Source organism: Epinephelus moara, chromosome 3, assembly GCF_006386435.1.
Source record: "Epinephelus moara isolate mb chromosome 3, YSFRI_EMoa_1.0, whole genome shotgun sequence".
Classification (NCBI taxonomy): Eukaryota; Metazoa; Chordata; class Actinopteri; order Perciformes; family Serranidae; genus Epinephelus; species Epinephelus moara.
Window position 1 is genome coordinate 30,565,378 of NC_065508.1, and position 18,922 is coordinate 30,584,299.

The window sequence follows — 18,922 nt, forward strand, 5'->3', positions numbered from 1 at the left end:
AATAATCACTTCCAATTAAAACTTTTTCAGCGAGTCAAAGTTGGGCTGCAACTAATGATTATTTTCATCATCGATAAATCAATCAATTAACATCTTTTTCTGTAAAATGTCAGAAAATACTAACAAATGCCTATCACAGCTTCTAATGCCCAAGGTGGTATCTGTATATAACTTGCTTTGTCAGCAGTCCGAGATCCCAAAGTACTCAGTTTACAGTGACAGTTTTGACACTAGAAAAACTGGAACCAGAGAACAATTGGTGTTTTTGTTGTGTCCAGCATGGCGGCCACACCTTCAAGCCTTTGGTGGAGATCTACGAGCAGCACGTGACCAAGGTGAAGGAGGAGGTCGCAAAGCTCCGCCGACGCCTCATGGAGCTCATCAGTCTGGTGCAGGAAGTGGTAAGGACTGCTTGTTGCTTTTAAGCCTCCTGCAGACTGTGAGGTTTCAGTAGTCTTATAAGTTTAGTGCAGCCTCACTGTGCAACATGGATCTAATAAACTTGGGTACGACATCAAGTCTGATGTTTGCAGACTGTACGATGACAGCGCCTACGATGCGATAGCCTCCCATAGTGAGTGCGCAAGGATGTTGCACGGGTCATTACTTCTCCAAATGTGAAGCACAACATAGAGGGTCACATTATTAAATAACCATGTTTTGTGAGCACCTTGGTGTCTCACCTGGCAGCTGCAACTCCACCTCTATTTCCTTCCATGCTTTGTCCTTCCTTACTTGATCATGGTAAGAGCTGGAGGACACATCATACAGGCACAACACCACAAGGTTTTCCTCTTTGCTGCAGTCGCACACATTTGGTTTTCTTCCTCTAGTATTTTTATTGAGCCAAAGATGAAATTACATTTATCATGTTGTAGCGTCAGCACAGTATCGTGATATTTTTATGTGGCAATATTGTATTGTTGAACAGTGCCAAGTATTGATTTTGTATCAATAAATAATTAATATCACAAATACAAATCAAACTTTAGGTAGCCTACCAGAATAATATAATAAATTGCTTTTTCAGTCCACACGTTTTGTTGCAAAAAAAAAAATGTCTGTAGTGAGATGAACAGACTGAAAAATTTATCTTATTAGATAAAACAGATGTTGATCCTGTGGGGACATAATAGTTGAAAAAAGGTAATATATCGCAATATATTGTACTGCAATACTCAGCATATCGCAACATATTTAAAATCGCAATGATAGTGTATCGTGACATTAGTATCGTGATAATGTCGCATCGTGGATCCTCTGGTGATTCCCACTCCTAGTGTGCACACACTGAGACTCGGGTGGAGGAGAATAATATGTAGAAGGTGATAGCAACCTGCATCATCGTGAGGCAGACAGGCTGAGATCTTCCTTTGCAACTGCTGCGCTCCCAAAATATGACTATAAAATCATATCTTAAAAAAAATACATGGTGAACAGAAAAGTGTATTTCTGTGTTTGTTTTTATGTCGGTGGGTTTCTGTATCATTTTCCAAATCCATTCAGATTATTGCATAATAATTCTTAAGTGTTTCTTCAGGTCTGGACCGTTCCTAAAATCCTTTTGTACCTGTGAGAAAATGTGTGAGAAAATCCTAAGTGTGAGAAAACTGCCAAATGTGACAAGTTGTTTTAACTCACTCGTACAAGCCACTTCAGAACAAATCTGCTGGTATGAGCTGTTCTTTGATGAGGCCCACCGTCTCATCATCTTCAGACAGAGTTCTGCTCAGTGCAGGAAGAAAGCACAGAGAGTGTGCAGTTTTATATGTTGCCATAATAGGGGTGTAACACCACAAGTCACGGTTCGGTACGTACCTTGGTGTGGGGGTCACGGTTCGGTACGGGTTCGGTACAACGGGAAAACAGCAACAAAAAGTCACATGTATTACAGTAGCTTTTTTTTCATTTACTTTGAACAGACACCAATTGACTGTAAAACTTAAAACCATCTCCTGTTATAAAAGTAAAAAATAAACAGAATAAAACACCACTACTCCTGCAAGCTTGTAAATGGCAGGGACCATAGACTGGCTGATGTGCACATGGGATGGGACACTGTAGCATGGCTCAAGCGCTTTCAGTAAATACTTGAAGCCGGGCTCCGGGCGCATAGATGTGGATATGTATATGCCAGTTGCTTTGGTGATGTTTTTGGCCCTGTCTGTGTTCATGTCAAGAGGCTATTTAAAAGCAGTGGGGATGAGTTGTTGCACACAAGTTGTTTTTTTCCTCGCACTAGTGATAGACATATCGGGGTGATGCCGTCTTATATGCGTTAACATGTTTGATGTGTTTCAGTGTTTCCCCTACCATTATATTACCCCCCGCCCCCCTTGAAGGTCAAGTTATTAAATTTTATTTTCTATATAGCACCAGATCACAACAGAAGTCATTTAAGGTTACCTTTCCTATAGAACAGGTCTATACCCTGTCCTTTTATTAAACAAACTAAATAGCCTTATGTTATTTATTTTATTTACACAACGGCATGTCATTTCTGTCTCTACACGGTACGTGTTTACAATCCTCCTCTGCTCTCTGTATCTGAGTTCTGAGTTCTGCCCCACTGCGCAAATACACACACACAGACACGTGCGCGCACTTACAGGTGAGCACACTAGAGTGCGGCTCGGGCCACATTTTCCTGACAGAAGAGTCTGACGCATTTTGTTACCTTGCATAGTTATTGCTATGGACAGTGTAACACGCAGCTGCGAGCAGCGCAGCAAAGCACTGGACAAACACTCAATTGGAGCGGAGCTTGTGTTGCTTTCAGGTGTTGTCAGGTAGATAACAAATTCCTGGATTGAAGTGAGGACTCGACTTTATTTTTAATACCCACTCTATCGTGGTATGGCTGTGGGCACCGAACCGTGATGCCCGTACCGTGACGGCACGGGACGAATACAAATACCGTTACACCCCTACCCCCCCGGTGATCATCAAACTATCCGTCAGGACTCTCCTTAAATGTCATGTTAGTAGTATGAGCTGCTTACAGCATGAATACCCAGCAAATTGCTTCACATACAGCTGGTGCTAACTTTGCTCTTTATTTAAAGCATCATTTAGTTTAGTTCATTTTGGCCATTTTCCAACTTCTGTAACTCAAACAATATTAAGACACTTATTTTCAAGCAGTGACAAACCAAAGCAGGTTTTGCTGACGGAGAAGCTGTAGGCTGAAGCTGTAGCTTAAATGCACCCACCGTTTTTACATTAATAATTTATATTGTTTTCTTTAGATTTATACAATGAAAATGAAAGAAACAAGCAAAACCAAATATTTTCTATATACCAGGAAGTCCTAAACAATTTCATACAGTTACACAGGCGTTGGTAAGTCTGTTTTACATCTGTCAATCATTCTATTTTTGAATATATTTTTTAAATCTATCAAGTGTTTACATGTTATCATTTCCTTTTTAAAACTGTTCCACAAGTTAAGTCCTTTGACTGCTGGACATAGTTGTTGTGTGTTTGTTCTAATCTTTGTTTTTGTTCCTCTGAGTTCAAACTGACTCTCTAAATTGGAACAAGCTCTGGACACAGTCTGGAACCATCTTATTTTATATTTTATGCATTCATTGTGCAGTTTCAAAGACCACCAAATCTCTAAATGTGAGAGCCTGTGAGTTTTATAATAATCTGTTGGTTGGTTCATGGTAATCAGTTCTGTTATTGGTTCTTATAGCTCTCTTATGATGCATTAAGATGGAGATAAACAGTCACTGAATTAGTAGGGGACCAGAAAACATAAAAATAACTTTTTAAAACAAGATTAAATTTGTTCCATTTTAAAGTTATTTTACAGAAATCTTTAAAAGTTCAGGAAGTTTGGATGTAGGGTGTTTTTTGAATCCACTAGATGGCAGTAAGATGTTGATATTTGAGTTGATGTCTGAAGCTGAAGTGTGTGTGTTTCTGTTTCTGTGTGTGTGTCTGTGTGTGTGTGCACTCTGTCATGGGGTCAGGAGAGGAACGTGGAGGCTGTCAGGGGAGCAAAAGACGAGAGGGTCAGAGAGATCCGAAACGCAGTGGAAATGATGATCGCTCGTCTGGACAACCAGCTCAAGAACAAACTCATCACCCTCATGGGTAAGACTCCTCCTGTGCACACTGCTGTCACACTGCAGCTGTGTTGATTCTGACTTTATAAGACACTCCTACAAGCTGACAAGTACTCTTATGTAGGGTACAGTGGTATTTATCAGTTGTTAAAATCTTAACGTTGAGTTTTATTAATCAAGAATTTAAGTTTAAAGGATGAAACACAGCTCATGTTGAATTCAAATCTGTTTTTTGTCATTTAGTCTCAATTTCAGTAAACCCTTTTCAAACATACGCCTCATTACTTAAATGTTACAGTTATTGTACACGCTGGTCTCACGTCTGAACAAGTGTCACTCTGACATAGAAGTCACAATGTCATTCTTAGTCTAAATTGAATGTTGTCATGTTAAAGTAATGGCTGCAGCAGCACAATAAACAGAGACATTATGAGTTAGTGTCTTGAAGGAGATCATTAGAAAAAATGTATCACATTCTTTATTAACTTCTGATGAAAATTAAAATCAGTTTAATAAACTAGGGAGCACTGAAAGAGCCGTAGTAATAATAATATACTAACTATATTACCTTAACCCGTGTCAACTGAGGTTGTCAGCTGATGCTCAGTATAAAGTAGACACTAAACAATAAATGGTAAAATGGTCGTTAATGGAGACTTGAACGTTTGAAATGTGTGACAGGTACCAACACTAAGATAAGATAAGAGAACTTTATTATTCTGAGGAAAACTGTTGCACAGCAGCTGCAGTAAAAGAAGGAGAAATATAAAGATTAATTAATTCATTATCCATCACTGCTTGGGCGAGAGGCGGGGTTCACCCTGGACAGGTTGCCAGACTATCACAGGGCTGACACATAGAGACAGACAACCATTCACACTCACACATTCACACCTACGGACAATTTAGAGTCACCGATTAACCTGCATGTCTTTGGACTGTGGGAGGAAGCTGGAGTACCTGGAGGAAACTCGGAGGAATTACTGCGGCAGCATGCAGCTCTTTATGTAAACATCCTGTCAGTCTGATGAATAAAGCTATAAGGGACATCAATGTTAAGTTTTAAGTAGAGTTGGGCATCGTCGCTAATGGCTGACAGTCATTAAGCACTGAGCATGACGTCGTGATTTAAAAGCCCCCCTCACGCACACAAACCAACGCTGGGGTGCAGGATTGCGCTGCACTTATGGCATCAATGTGTGATTAACAAGTAACAATCCTGATTGATGAACGGCGTGCACATTGATTTTACGAGTGCAGCTGAATGTGGACATCAGGGTATGTACTTCAGGTGCCTTAGAACTGATAGATTTATATTTTAAAGAGTGTCAGCCAGGAAGCACGAAAATTAAGAATGGGTTTATTCTAATGATCATAACAGCTCCTTGCACCTGATTTACAGAAGGAAAAACAGCCTATTTAATCTCATGCTTTTTCTAAAAAAAAAAAAATATTCACAGGTATATTAACGCTACTACACCACTGTCACCAGTATTTAAAATATTTTTTATTATCACATGATATGCTTAATGAGATAGCTGTTAAGATATAGGGAGAAAAAGTAAGGAAGGATGGGCTGTGATTGGGCGCAAAAGTACGAAAAATAAAAACAGCAATTAACATCCAACATGCATACAAATAAAAAGTATGAAAGAGAGTTTCTAAAAAAAATGATAGTACCTTCATAGGAGTAACCCAGACGAAGACCCCTCACACAACATTATCGTCCACAGAGATGTTTCACTGTGATCATCATCGTGTGCCAATTTGTTAGACATTGCTCAAAACTAGTCTTTATTTGTCACATGCATAACAATTTCACTGGAGCAGTCATGGGCAATGAAAGTCTTGTTCTCAGGCCTCCAACAATCAGTGCTGCCAACTATTTTCCAGTGAAAGTAGCACTAGCTCCGAAAGTCGCAGAAAATCACCAGATGATGTCATACGCTCACTGACATATTGTTGACATCGTCGTGCATTAACGGAAGTATTCAAACTTTGCTGAATAAGTTTCAATAGAAAAATCCTCAGCGAAACATTTGAATGGCGTGAGAGCTATTGGCACTTTTACTTTAGTACACCTATTTGTCGTGCTTTTAAATCCAGAGAAAGAGAGCGTTAACGTAACCACTGCAAGCAACGTCTCCTTCCCTCCTGCCTGTCACACACCAACTGCGCAAAGGAGAGAGAAGAGAGGGGGGAAAGACCCCTGCGCTGTTGGTGGAAGAGCTGCAGACTGATTATTCTGAGCAGCATGCATGGGAATTTATTACAATATAATGTATTTTTCTATTTTTCCCTGATGGTCTGAATTAGTCATTGAATTTGTCGCTAGTTGCTTGTTAGAAATAAAGTCGCTTAGAGGGTCTGAGAAGTCGCTAAATCGTTAGCAACACTCCTACTACAGTATATATAAAAGCACATAGATAAAGTTAAAATGAGAATCTGAGACATAAGACGTAAAACATAAAATAGTGCACAAGTCATCTCTGTCTAAATGACAAAAAAAAAAAAATCACTTCAACAGCTTTATGATGCCAACAATGTTACGTAATCTACGTCTTAAGAGATCTCTTGTTGATGCAAGACACCTTAACGGGCACATTGTGTCTAAAGGTTGAGACCTTCACCTAACAAAATATGCAGACTCCCTGCTGAAAGCTGTGAGAGGCACCTTTTATAGCTACAGAGCAATATACATCTGAAATATTTATCTGCGCTGAGTGGATGCATGCACTCACTCAGCGCCCACAACCTGCACACCCAACCACTCACACTCAGCAGCCTCCATCAGGGCTGACATTCAGCACAAGTACACTGAAAATAGAAATGCGTTCCTCCCCACCAGGCCAGAAGACGTCCTTGACCCAGGAGACGGAGCTGCTGGAGTCTCTCCTGCAGGAGGTGGAGCATCAGGTTGGTTTTCTGCAGCAGCTCAGAGCCTCCATTCATTTAGCTGTGCTATCTGTTGTTGTTATTGGTATAAGCTGTATGGTTCAACACTGTGCTAAATCTGTAAGCCTGTGGTGTGTTATGTAGCACTGTTTGATTGTTTTAAATCATAAAAGTTATCTTAAGTACCCCCCCAATCTATATTTTAATAGTAGAACAGCAGTGTTTTAACTCTTTTAATAACAAATTAATGTATTTCTGGGAGGAAGAAGAACTTAAAGCTGACAGATTCAGTGTGAACATAGAAGCTATGTAACATATTGGCTGTTTGAGTCGCTAAAAATCTACAGTGCCCAGCAGAGATTATTCAGTCTTAATGTTTTAAAAAACTAAAGTATATATTCATGACTTGTTTTTAAGGCCTTATATCTTTAGTAGGAACCAATAAAAATGGGGCCGAGAGCCACAGACAGTGTAGGGAAGCCGATAAGAATTGAGGGTCAGACTAATGCACTGTTGGTTTTGGGCTTTTCATGGGAAAATACTGCAAAGGCATCAACCTGTAATCACCCTTTAAAATGCTACATTTAAAGCTTACACAGAAATGCATTACTAACAATCAGAGTTGATTTAAAAGGGCTCTTATTATGCCTGTCCTTATTTTCTGTCATATTTATAATATGTCAGATGTTTATATTGTTTTTCTTGTTTCAAGACAAGCTGACGTTATCGCTTTTCTTTATATGGTCATCTGCTCCAGGCATGCTACTGCAAGTGTTCACCTTAAAGACACTGCAACATGTAGCTACATGCTAATGTAGAGGGAAACTTGTAACTTTGGTTGCTGATGTCAATTTATCTCTGATTTCAGATAGGGCAGAGCAATATGACAACTGTATGATATATTGATATATTTTCAAGCATGATGTAAATTTAGACAACACCGTTTATATTGAAATTGTTTCAAGTTGCTTTACATGACGCATACCGGTGTTGATCTCTCCTCTCTGCACAGCTCCGCCCCCTCACTCACTCACCCTGCTATTTATTTAATGTGATTTTTCATGTACATTTTGTGCAGCTGTATATATTCCAACCGGAATAACATTCATGTACAAGTTCTTGAACATGTAGCCCATTTCATTGAAAATACAGAGATATATATCGTGTATTGCCAGTCAGCCTGAAAATCCCGAGATATGAATTTAAGTCCATATTACCCAGCCCTAATTTCGGATAATTTTCCTGCTGCTAATTTTCCTGTGGCTTTAACTGGTGATTCTCAGTTACAGTCACTCCTGGCTGCAGTGACAATGCAGAGAAGCTGAGATAAGAAGTGGAAAAGCTAACCAATCAGAGTAGACTGGGCTTTTTTCAGAGGGGGTGCTTAAAGAGACAGGCTGCTTTTCCGTATTTTAAAATGAATTAAATACACTGTAGTCATGTGTGAGTATTAATTTTGCAGTTGTTAAGAAAGAAATATGACAGACTGCCAATTTCAAATTTAAAACCTTAAGCCAGTTAAGAATATGTTTAAAAGTAAGTGACCCCAGAATGGAGCCTTGTGGGACTCCATGTGGAATTTTATCAAACAATATGAGGAAAATGAAGTGTTTTTGAACAATTAAGCATTTAAACATGTTCTTATAGAAATCCAACATATAAGTATGAACCTGAAAATGAGGATAATGGGTCCCCTTTAATGTTTCCAAACCAAAAAATTAAATCCTAACCAAAATGTTAATACTGTTTTTTTTTCTTCCATTACTGGGGTAAGTACTTGTTTACAGAACTAATACTAGTTGCGCTGCACAGGATCATTCATTGCCTATAAAGATACTTAGTGAATTTATTTTGGTGGATGAGATCCACTCAGCTGTTCCTGACAGAAACTTAAGTATGTTTCCTTAATTAAGGGCCAAAAACAATGTGCCATCATTGTTTCAGCTTCACGTCGAGGGCCTCATCGTGATTATTTTTGTTTTGTGTGTGTTGAACAGCTTCACTCCTGCAGTAAGAGTGAACTGATCTCGAAGAGCCCAGAGATCCTGCTCATGTTCCAGCAGGTTCATCGGAAACCAATGCAGTCCTTTGTCACCACGCCGGTCCCTCCAGACTTCACCAGGTAATCCGCTCAGCTGTAGGAAAGGTCACAGTAGTATCACAAAATATCACGTTCTTATTATTGTCCATTAAATCTTTTAACTAGAATTATTTATTCGATAATCATTTGGACTGTAGGATGTCCAAAAATAGTTAAAATGCTCATTTTGCTCCAAACCCAAAGATACTAAAACACAGGCAGCAAATATTCACATTTTAAAATCTTGACATTGAGAACGTTTGGCATTTTTCCTTGATAAATGACTGAAATTATTAATAGACATATTAGATCAGATTCAACTTTATAGTTTTTGCACATCATACAAACATGGAGACAACAAAATGCAGTTTAGAATCTAACCACAAGTGCAGAAAGCAGTAAGATGCAAAGTAATGCACAGTACACACAGAATAAACAATAATATGTTGAATAAATACAGCATGTATAAAATTGTGTTTGAGTGTATCAAGATGTATTAAGTAATTTTTAAAGTGAATTTTTACATTACAGACATAACTAGCTCCTTATGATCAGCTGTTTTTAACCTTTCATAAAGAAACTTCATGTCTGCATTCCATGTTTATACTTATCTATCAAAAATAGAAAGGATGCTGCTTTGAGTGTTCAGTGATGTTTAATGTATTTAAGCCTGTGTGACTATGGATGACTGATAATACAGAAGAGAGCAGCCAGACAGTGTGAGTAAACTACAGCTTTATTCAGTGTGTATTCTGTATTGTGTGCTTTCAGCGAGCTGGTTCCTGCCTATGACTCCAGCACTTTCGTTCTGGTCAACTTCAGGTAAATCCTCCCCTTATTTAGCCATCACTGTTACTGCGGACAAAAAATGGACCTCAGAGCTGTTGAGAGTTTTGTCAGCTGTGTGTGCGTATTATATGTACATCTTTTTTAATACTTCTACTACTACTGTACCCTTTAACCTAACCACTACTACTGTCTACACACCTTGTTACCTCGACCTGGTTCGACTCCCAACTATTCTGTAGTTCAATGCATTTGGGCATCAAGATATTTCAAGCTACTTTCACCAGGGACTGTAAAAATAATAGACGTAGCTACAGTGACATCACCCATTGGTTTATGGACTCACGTTTTGAGGCCTTGAGTTTGGCAATTCAGCCATTGCCATCTTGGAGCCATATTTTTTGGAGCCAGAAGTGACCGTGTTTGGATGAGGTGGAGGACCGAGGAGTGAATCCATTCTTCTTCTTTTTTTTTATTGATGCCTTTTATGTTTAGGTAAAGGTTCAATTTGTTCAATCAAAGAATTTCGGAAGTTATTTCCTTTCATTTTTTAATTTAACAAGCAGTTTGTTGTATTTCAGCAGGATACTGAATATCTTTTGTGTTTTTTTATTGTGTTGTTGTTGGCTGTAACTTTTTGTTATGCTGCTGTCTCGGCCAGGTCTCTCTTGAAAAAGACCTTGCTGATCTCAACAGGACTTACCTGGTTAAATATGGGTTGAATAAATAAAAATAGATACTGAATGCAGCAGGAAAGCAGAACTGAGTGCATTTTAATATCTGTGTATCACAAGTAATATTGTAATCACGATATTTAACAGTGTTATGACATTAAATATTTCCATTATAGTGCAGCCCTACTTTGTTCCATTTTACATTACGAGACAGTAATATTTGATGCCAGTTGGCACACAGTGTAGCTGGCAGCTGTATCCACTGTTGCTGTTATTGTGACACAAACTTCTACAGGTTGTAAACTTTCTCTTTATTCAAAAATGTGTATCTGAAATGAATGAAGTAGATCACCATGAGGTGAAATAACTGGGAGGAGAAAGTCAGTGGTTGAGGAGCGCTGAGCTTTGTCCACTGAAGGGTCCCAGCGGTCCCAGATAATACATTATAAGAGCAAAGTTTATTGGATGTAAATATTTGCCAAGTTGTGTCCATATGTGTGTGTTTGATATGTTTGTGTTTTTGTGTGTTTGTAGCACCCTGAGGCAGCGAGCTGACCCGGTCTACAGCCCTCCTCTACAGATATCTGGACTCTGCTGGAGACTCAAAGTTTACCCAGTGAGTTCCCCTTATACTGATGATTTCTATTAAAGCCTGGCTACAGTGTGCAGAATGAGCTTTAGCATTCACATTACGATGCATTGCTTTTCAGTGTTTGGTCACAAACAATTTCTATAGCTCAGTAATGATAATCCCAGTTGTGACTGACTTAGAGCAGCACAGTGGTGAGCATAACATGATTGTTGTTGTTGTTGTTTTTTTTTTTTAATGTTCTTTTTGATTTTCTGCACATGCTGTCTTTGCACTATAACACCTAAACAAAAAAAGATGTTGGAGAAAATATACTATAAGCATGAACAGCAAAGTCAGATGGGAGAACTTCAGATTTCAGGATGTGTGAAGCTGCGTTCACATCACAGGTCTTGATCCGATCCGATCTTTCTGCCTAAATGGTAAAATGAAAAATGGGCTTTTCTAGTCTTCTGACCACTCAAAGCGCTTATACGCTACATGTCACATTCACCCATTCACACACATGTTCACACACTGGCAGCTGAGGCTACCATACAAGGTGCCGCCTGCTACTCAGTAACCATTCACATGCACTCTCACACCGATGGAACAGCCATCGGGAGCAATTTGGGGTTCAGTATCTTGCCCGAGGATGCTTTGACACGTGGACTGGAGGAGCCAGGGAGGACGCGCTCCGCCTCTGAGTCACAGCTGCTCCAGACTGTTCACATTCATGTTTGAAGTGTGAACGGATCTCTGCCCTGAAACACCTCATATGCAACCAATAACGTCACACATGTGTGCGTTTAAAAAACATCAAAAAACGACACTTTCGCAAATCACGCATTTGAGGACAAGATGAATGATACAGCAGTGAATTTATCTCCCGAATGATCGCCATAGTAGGAATGTCAGATGACATCAGTCTGCATAATAATCAGCCATATGCATTTGTTTGGGAAAGTGGCCCTTCGGAGCACTGGGTGTTTGTTTTTGGTCAACTAGCTCTATTAGCAGCTATTGCTGGGACTTCTGTAGAGAGACGTGTTGGTGAGGTTGGGAGTGGTGGGGCCGTGATTTTGAGGGTTTCACGGAGCAGCAGCACCTCCAAATTCTTAAGGTGTCCAGGGCTATGTTCCAGCTTTTCAGCAGACCGCTCCGACGGATGGTTGGGAAAAACACTAATGACTTCAGATATACAGATATGACCGTTCTCATTGCGGTCAAACAGCCAGTGATAGGATATGTATCAGATTTTGAACCACATATGAAGGTGCCCCCAAGTTTTCTGTGTCCACACTACTCAGAAAAAATTAAACCTGTGTCACATGAGGGCAAAATCAAATAGGATTTGGGCCATGTTTGTTTTTTATGTGAACGTAGCCCAACGAAAATATCTGTGAAAATATCTATCTGAGTATCTGTATAAAACGGGGAATATTAGAAATGAAGACCTGTTAATATGAGCCTGATTTTTTTTTTTTTTTGTTTTTTTGGAAAAAGGACTGGTTCTCTCCTTTTATCAGACCACTACAGTGCTTAGTTTCTTCTCTACATAATGATGGTTGTTTAGAGTAGTTCTGAAAAAGCAGGGAAAAAAATAGCACAGAGTCTTAAAAACGTTCCAAATCCAGTGCATGTGTGTCTCTGTGTTAGTAACTGTTGTAATGTGTTTACTCAGGATGGAAACGGTGTGGTCCGTGGAAACTACCTGTCTGTGTTCTTGGAGCTGTCTGCTGGACTCCCTGAAACATCAAAGTATGAATTATTTCTATATATTATCTCCTTTAAATCGCTCTCTATGATCTTTGTCTGTAAAGTGAAGTCTGAGGTGAGAATGAATTTTCAGATTTAGAGCGCTGCTTTTGGAGTTCTAGTCTTTTCCAGCATAATGCCGTTTGTTTTATTGTGATAATGATAACATTGGCATTGAGCAGTTTGTGATCATGACAGAAAGAAATTTTGCCAAAAAGATCAATGAAGAGATAATGATTAACAGACAGTCAGTACGTTTACATGACATTAGAGAAAATCAATTTATTGCGTTGGTCCGACTAAAACTGGACTTTTAAAATACATGTAAACATTTTAGTCTGACTGAAATTGCACTCGATCGAATTTCTCAAAGTGGGACTAACACACCCAGATAATGTGACTCCTGCATGTATACAGTCAATCAGACCCAAACTGGCCGAGGCGCTCTGAGCATGCTCCACAGTTTTCACCCTGGGGTTTGACCAATAGCATTAAATGCGTAACAGAAGAAGCCGGTAACAACATGGAGAAATCTACATCCAGAGTCGTGACTCTTTGGACGGACAAAATGTACAGAGCTGTTAAGTTGTCCACCATGGTACCAGTTAGCTGCTAGCTAACCGTAGCTAACATGTTTGGTCTGTGACGTAATAGGTCAACTGGAAAAAGGTCCAATACTAACAAGCTGAAAGGGGGCATATCTCTACCTATCGTAGAGGAGTTGGACATACTTGGGTCAATAAATCAATTCCCCTCCCGTGCTTGTATACTGGGACAAGGACAGTAGTCCAGTTAAATGTCCTAGTCGAGCTGTAACTGTAGCTCCACTAAACTGTGCGTGTAACTGTACTGAAAGAATTCATCCTCCTAGCAAGTATTAACAAGAGATATCTGTCTCTGTGCCGTAGAGCTTTATTGCTCCAAAAAGTATTACAAACACATGTTCAGTCGTTACCTTTTAATACACACACTGCAGTTTATTGGGAATCGATCCCACAGAAGCGATTCTGCTGCTGGAAAAACTCCCTGGAGCGTCAAATGTGTATTAATCCTCGGATGAAAATAGTTCCCAAATGCACCATCTACTCCTGTATGAGTAACGTTGGCTAAAAACTACAGTGACAGGCTTGTTCAGGAAATCATTTAGCCTTTTTTCAAATGATAGTGTGCATGCGGAGTGCCAGAGTAGGGAAGTCAAGAAAGTATTTAAAGGATAGACACATTATTGTTTTTTATATATCGCCTGCGTCATTATTTAAGATGCAGCGTATCTGCTTGCATTTTAAATGAACTGAGATGAAAACATTTGTAACATGTATGAAAAGAGGGATCAGTAGGTCTGTAGGGATTAACTGTAACTGTAAGCAGGGTTGGAAATGATCACCAGCCACCAGTCAAATGCTGGTCAGATATACAAGTGGCTGCAAGATTTGCTTGATTCACCAGCCAAACACAACAATGGTAATCTGTTCAGTGACTGGTAGATTTTGGAGTGTACCAGCAACAGTGGCAGGTGGACAAAAAAGTTAATTTCCAACACAGACTGGAAGCATTGTGCAAACTATGAGATCTGTTGTGTCCAGATTCCTGCATTGTTGCCTTTTGAAAACAAATCTGGCGAGTCAGGTTTGTGAGTGCAGCTGTATCTCCTCTCGTGAGCGTCATAATGTGTGCGTGTGCCAGTTTGAGCGTGTGAGAGAGAGTCAACCACTAACCTGAAGCATTGAGAAGAAGAGTTGTGAAAATGTCAGAGGTAACTTAAACTCCAGCCTCACATGTGCCTACGAAGTGCCTTAAATCGGCAGTGTTGGAGCATTTAGGATATCTACAAATTCCAACAACATGTTCCAGCGTCTTCGAGACAATCGTCCACCTGTGTATGTTCAAGTTAAGGGGAAAAAACACATAACTAGCTGATATACTAAGCTAGACCAAAACAAAACCACTACACCCCTGGAGTAGTTCACAATGTGTCACTATTTACTTCAGTAATCTTGCCAGGATCATCATCATATTACCAACTGTGTAGGACTTAAGGAGGGGCTGTCACTCTCTGTCTGTGTAGCCTATGTTCTGGAGAGCATATTTACATTAAACCGTTATGAAAGATTATTAAGTACCTAAATGTCACACTGTTTAAAGCTAACTGGACGTAGATGGAAGTAATTAGGGGTGTGATGATCCATTGATCTGGATCGATATCTCGATTCAATGATCAACGATCCAGTATTATCAGTACAAAGTGAAAACATCGATTCGTATCGTCATCATTAGGATACGCTTTTATTTTGAAATTCTTAGTTACCGTCAAACAGCAGCAGCCAAGAGAAAGACGCTGAGGATTAAGTTGATTACTCTGGAACAAATCAGCAGTGTGGAAATATTTTCGATTATGGAGAAAGGGTCAACAGACGGAGCACATGCCATCTGTGAACAATGTCCTTATGAGGTAAAACATGGGCATCTCACTCCGCTAACTTCCTGCTGCAACATTAGCTGCTTTGTTTAAAAATGTTCAGCTGAAAAAACGAGCATGCAGGCTGAAATTCAAATGAGCTATTCTGTCAGGAGATGCAGTGACTTAAACCAACAGTGAGTTAGAAAAGTATGAACATTTCATTTGATTTGTTGAGCCATGTAGAGGAATAAAATTCTGCTAGCTGCTAGGCTAATTTATGCAGTGTAAACATGCTTAAGCTAATAATGAGTGAGAAACCTAAACCTTGACAGTTATTACTGAGCTGAGTTTGATGCTTTTGTTTAAGGATGTTGTAGTTTTATGGCTGTTTGGAGAAGTTTTCCTTCAGGACTTTAAGTCAGATAGTCCTGAAGTTTTATGAAACAGATTATGGTTTGTATTAAAATGAAAGAAATCTTCCAGAGAGGTCTTTCTGTCAGAAAGCCCTGAAAGTTAACTTATCCCATGTGCTGTTTAAAAAGTAAGAAATGTAAACTTTACTGCACTTATTATTTATGTGTTGTTTTTATCTTTTATGGCCATAGGTGACAAAGAAAGGTGCAGCAGCTTCTTCTGTATCTGATTGTTTTAAACAGGCAGATAATATCGTCTCATATTCATCGCAGGCCCCTGAATCACATCGAGTCAAAATTGTATCATGGCGGACTTTGTAATATCAGCAAATATTGTATCTTGTCCAAAGAATTTATACAATATCATATCGTGATGAAACTGGTGGCTGGAATTTACACCCCTAGAAATAGTAATAATAATAATAATAATAATAATTATTATTATTATTATTATTATTATTATTATTATTATGAAAAGTAGTGAAACTGCTATATTTCCTCAGTTATCATGATATCAAAACCTCATATTGTGACATCCCTAACAGGAAGTCAGTCTTCAGTAAAAGCAAACAGTGAAAGAGCTCAAACATTTACAGTTTGTTCTTTTTTCACGACAGAGAAAAGATTACAAACTCCTTGCTTCCTTTTCACCACATTTCTTGTCGTGTATTTCCTGTGTAGCAGTGTAATGTCTTGGTTTCGGTGTAGGTATGAGTACCGTGTTGAGATGGTCCATCAGGCCTCCAGTGACCCGACCAAGAACATCATCCGGGAGTTTGCCTCTGACTTTGAGGTTGGTGAGTGCTGGGGCTACAACCGCTTCTTCAGACTGGACCTTCTGGCCAGCGAGGGCTACCTGAACATGCAGACCGACACACTGGTCCTCCGGTGGGCGCGCGCGCGCACACACACACACACACACACACACACACACACACACACACACACACACACATTATCATCATTCTGTGAGCATGCTCACCTGCACCAGTCTGATATCATAGAAACAAACAGTGTAACAGAGAGTTTTTAATGTGTGTGTGCTGCACAGCTACCAGGTCCGCTCACCCACCTTCTTCCAGAAGTGCAGAGATCAGTACTGGTACATCAGCCAGCTGGAGTCGGCCCAGAGCGGCTACATCCAGCAGATCAACAACCTGAAGGAGGTACTTAACTACCTCCTTGATTACTCTTCCTCTCTTCCCTGAGTGAGACGTTATCAAGCTGTGACCGCTATATCAGTCTCCTGGACTGATTGATATTTCTGATTTCAGAGGTTGGCCATTGAACTGTTTCGCCGTCAGACATCACGGAGCTCCTCGCCCCCCGACCTGAGGCTCGCTGCAGGCACCACAGCCTCTGAGAGAGACCCCCGCTCGGTGAAGAGCGACGACGACATCCAGACCACTCTGACCAACACTAAAAAGGGTGAAGAAGAAGAGAGGACGCAGCACGATGACTCTAATGTAAGGGTAGAATATACTGCACCAGACCTCTTACTGTTTACTTGTTTTACTGGGTTGCCTGGTTAATTGAAGTTGTATGTGCACATGGGGGAAAATAAATTATTGTGCTGCAGAGGCCATAAAGTAGTTTCACAGAGCATGTCATTTATTTATCCAATCTTTTAAACATAGGGACATCCTGGTCAAGTCCTTCTGGTTCCTCTTTTCCACCGAACTATCTCTGGTTCCTGAACCAGTTATGTTCAGGATTCTTCAAGCGATCTAGCTAACCACCGTGCGTTTCCATTAGTTTTGAGCAGAACTATTGTAATCAACGATGCGTCTGCAGTGGAAGGCTTTGCAAAACGCACAATCGTAGCAAGGAGGCAGATGGCATTGATTACCTGCCAGATTTTGTTGTGGGGTTTCTTTTTTGTTTGTTTTTTTCTGTCCAAAACCAAATATCGAAAAAGGGAAAAACACCAGCACTCTCAAATGTCCTTTTGGTAAGTTTAATAAACCAGCTTGGATGGCAGTACCAGTACACAGACGTTTCGACAGAAAGTCTTCCTCAGTGTGTAGCTATGGTTACAGAAGTGGCGTTTAAGTACGCTCGAAGCAATAAGAGCAGGTGTCTTATGCACATTGTTTACTGTTGTTCATAGTGCCTTTTTGTATGAACAGAGTATATTATCCATATGTTTATCTGTTTTCTGTGCATCTACTGCTATTAGCCGTGACATACTTTCTTAAGATTGTTTTTTGTTTATTCTTTGCCTGTGAGTTGGTACTATATTTTATGGCGGAAGTGTTAAGTGTTTTTCACACACCTGCTCTGATTGCTTCGAGCGTACTTAAACGCCACTTCCGTAACCATAGCTACACACTGAGGAAGACTTTCTGTCGAAACGTCTGTGTACTGGTACTGCCATCCAAGCTGGTTTATTAAACTTACCAAAAGGACATTTGAGAGTGCTGGTGTTTTTCCCCTTTTTCACTGTTTTTGGCCGTGCACCTTACAAGTGTATTTATTTTGAGAGTGCTTGTTTTTTCCTACGTGATTTCAAAACCAAATATCGACCAACTCCTCATGATAAGACGTAGAAGACTATTATGTGCAAGACTCCATCCTCTGTTTCCAACCTGTAGAATACAACCCGCCCACTGATTTTGTCACACACTTCAGGTCAAGGAAATCCTGCTTTTTTGTGTGTGTTTGTTTGTTTTTTGGTTCCAGCTGGGAAACCACTTTAACGGTTGCGATCCAATTTATTTTTGGTTGAATGCGGATCAAAATTTGTGCAGGAACCTGGCAGAAAAGTGGAACTCCTTTTACTGCCAATACAGTCTGATCCCATATTTAATGTATATCTTGGAGATTGTAACATACTGTACTCTCCATCAATGTATCCATCAAAGCTTTGCATTAATGGTCCTTTAATGCAGTGTTTCCCAACTCGTCAAGCCACGGGGTCCTGAATTCTAGCTAGTTTGCGGCAGGAGACAGCACTTCAAAATAAAAGCTCTGTGCCAGAAATTCACTGTACCTAAAAAACAAGTGTATTTTTTACAAACCTGACACGTTTGCGAGTCACTTGCGGGCAATTAAAAATGGGCCTGCGACCCACTTTTGGACCGCGACCCACTTGTTGGTAACCACTGCTTTAAAGTGTTTGTAGAGTAGCTGTAGACAGAGGTTGGGGACATGATTTGTATGGTCTCCAAAAATAGAAATGGAGCCATTTACTCATAGTTTTAAGAAAGTTTTCCTTTCTTCATCTCGTCATTAAAGGGTCCTGATCTCAGTTGCAAATCTGTGAGACAGAAGTAGC

At 39.9% G+C, this 18,922-nt stretch overlaps 1 protein-coding gene across 3 annotated transcripts in view; it reads left to right on the plus strand.

Moving 5' to 3' along the window:
* The window catches only part of trim37 (tripartite motif containing 37), a 46,196-nt gene that overhangs the window by 10,637 nt on the left and 16,637 nt on the right, over window positions 1-18,922 (plus strand). For all 3 annotated transcript variants that reach the window (XM_050041443.1, XM_050041445.1, XM_050041444.1), the window contains exons 7-16: window positions 279-401; window positions 3,978-4,101; window positions 6,922-6,989; window positions 8,966-9,090; window positions 9,820-9,870; window positions 11,043-11,124; window positions 12,761-12,837; window positions 16,354-16,533; window positions 16,697-16,811; window positions 16,920-17,111. In XM_050041443.1, coding sequence (XP_049897400.1) covers window positions 279-401; window positions 3,978-4,101; window positions 6,922-6,989; window positions 8,966-9,090; window positions 9,820-9,870; window positions 11,043-11,124; window positions 12,761-12,837; window positions 16,354-16,533; window positions 16,697-16,811; window positions 16,920-17,111 — 1,137 coding nt within the window. The remainder of the gene's footprint in view (window positions 1-278; window positions 402-3,977; window positions 4,102-6,921; window positions 6,990-8,965; window positions 9,091-9,819; window positions 9,871-11,042; window positions 11,125-12,760; window positions 12,838-16,353; window positions 16,534-16,696; window positions 16,812-16,919; window positions 17,112-18,922) is intronic.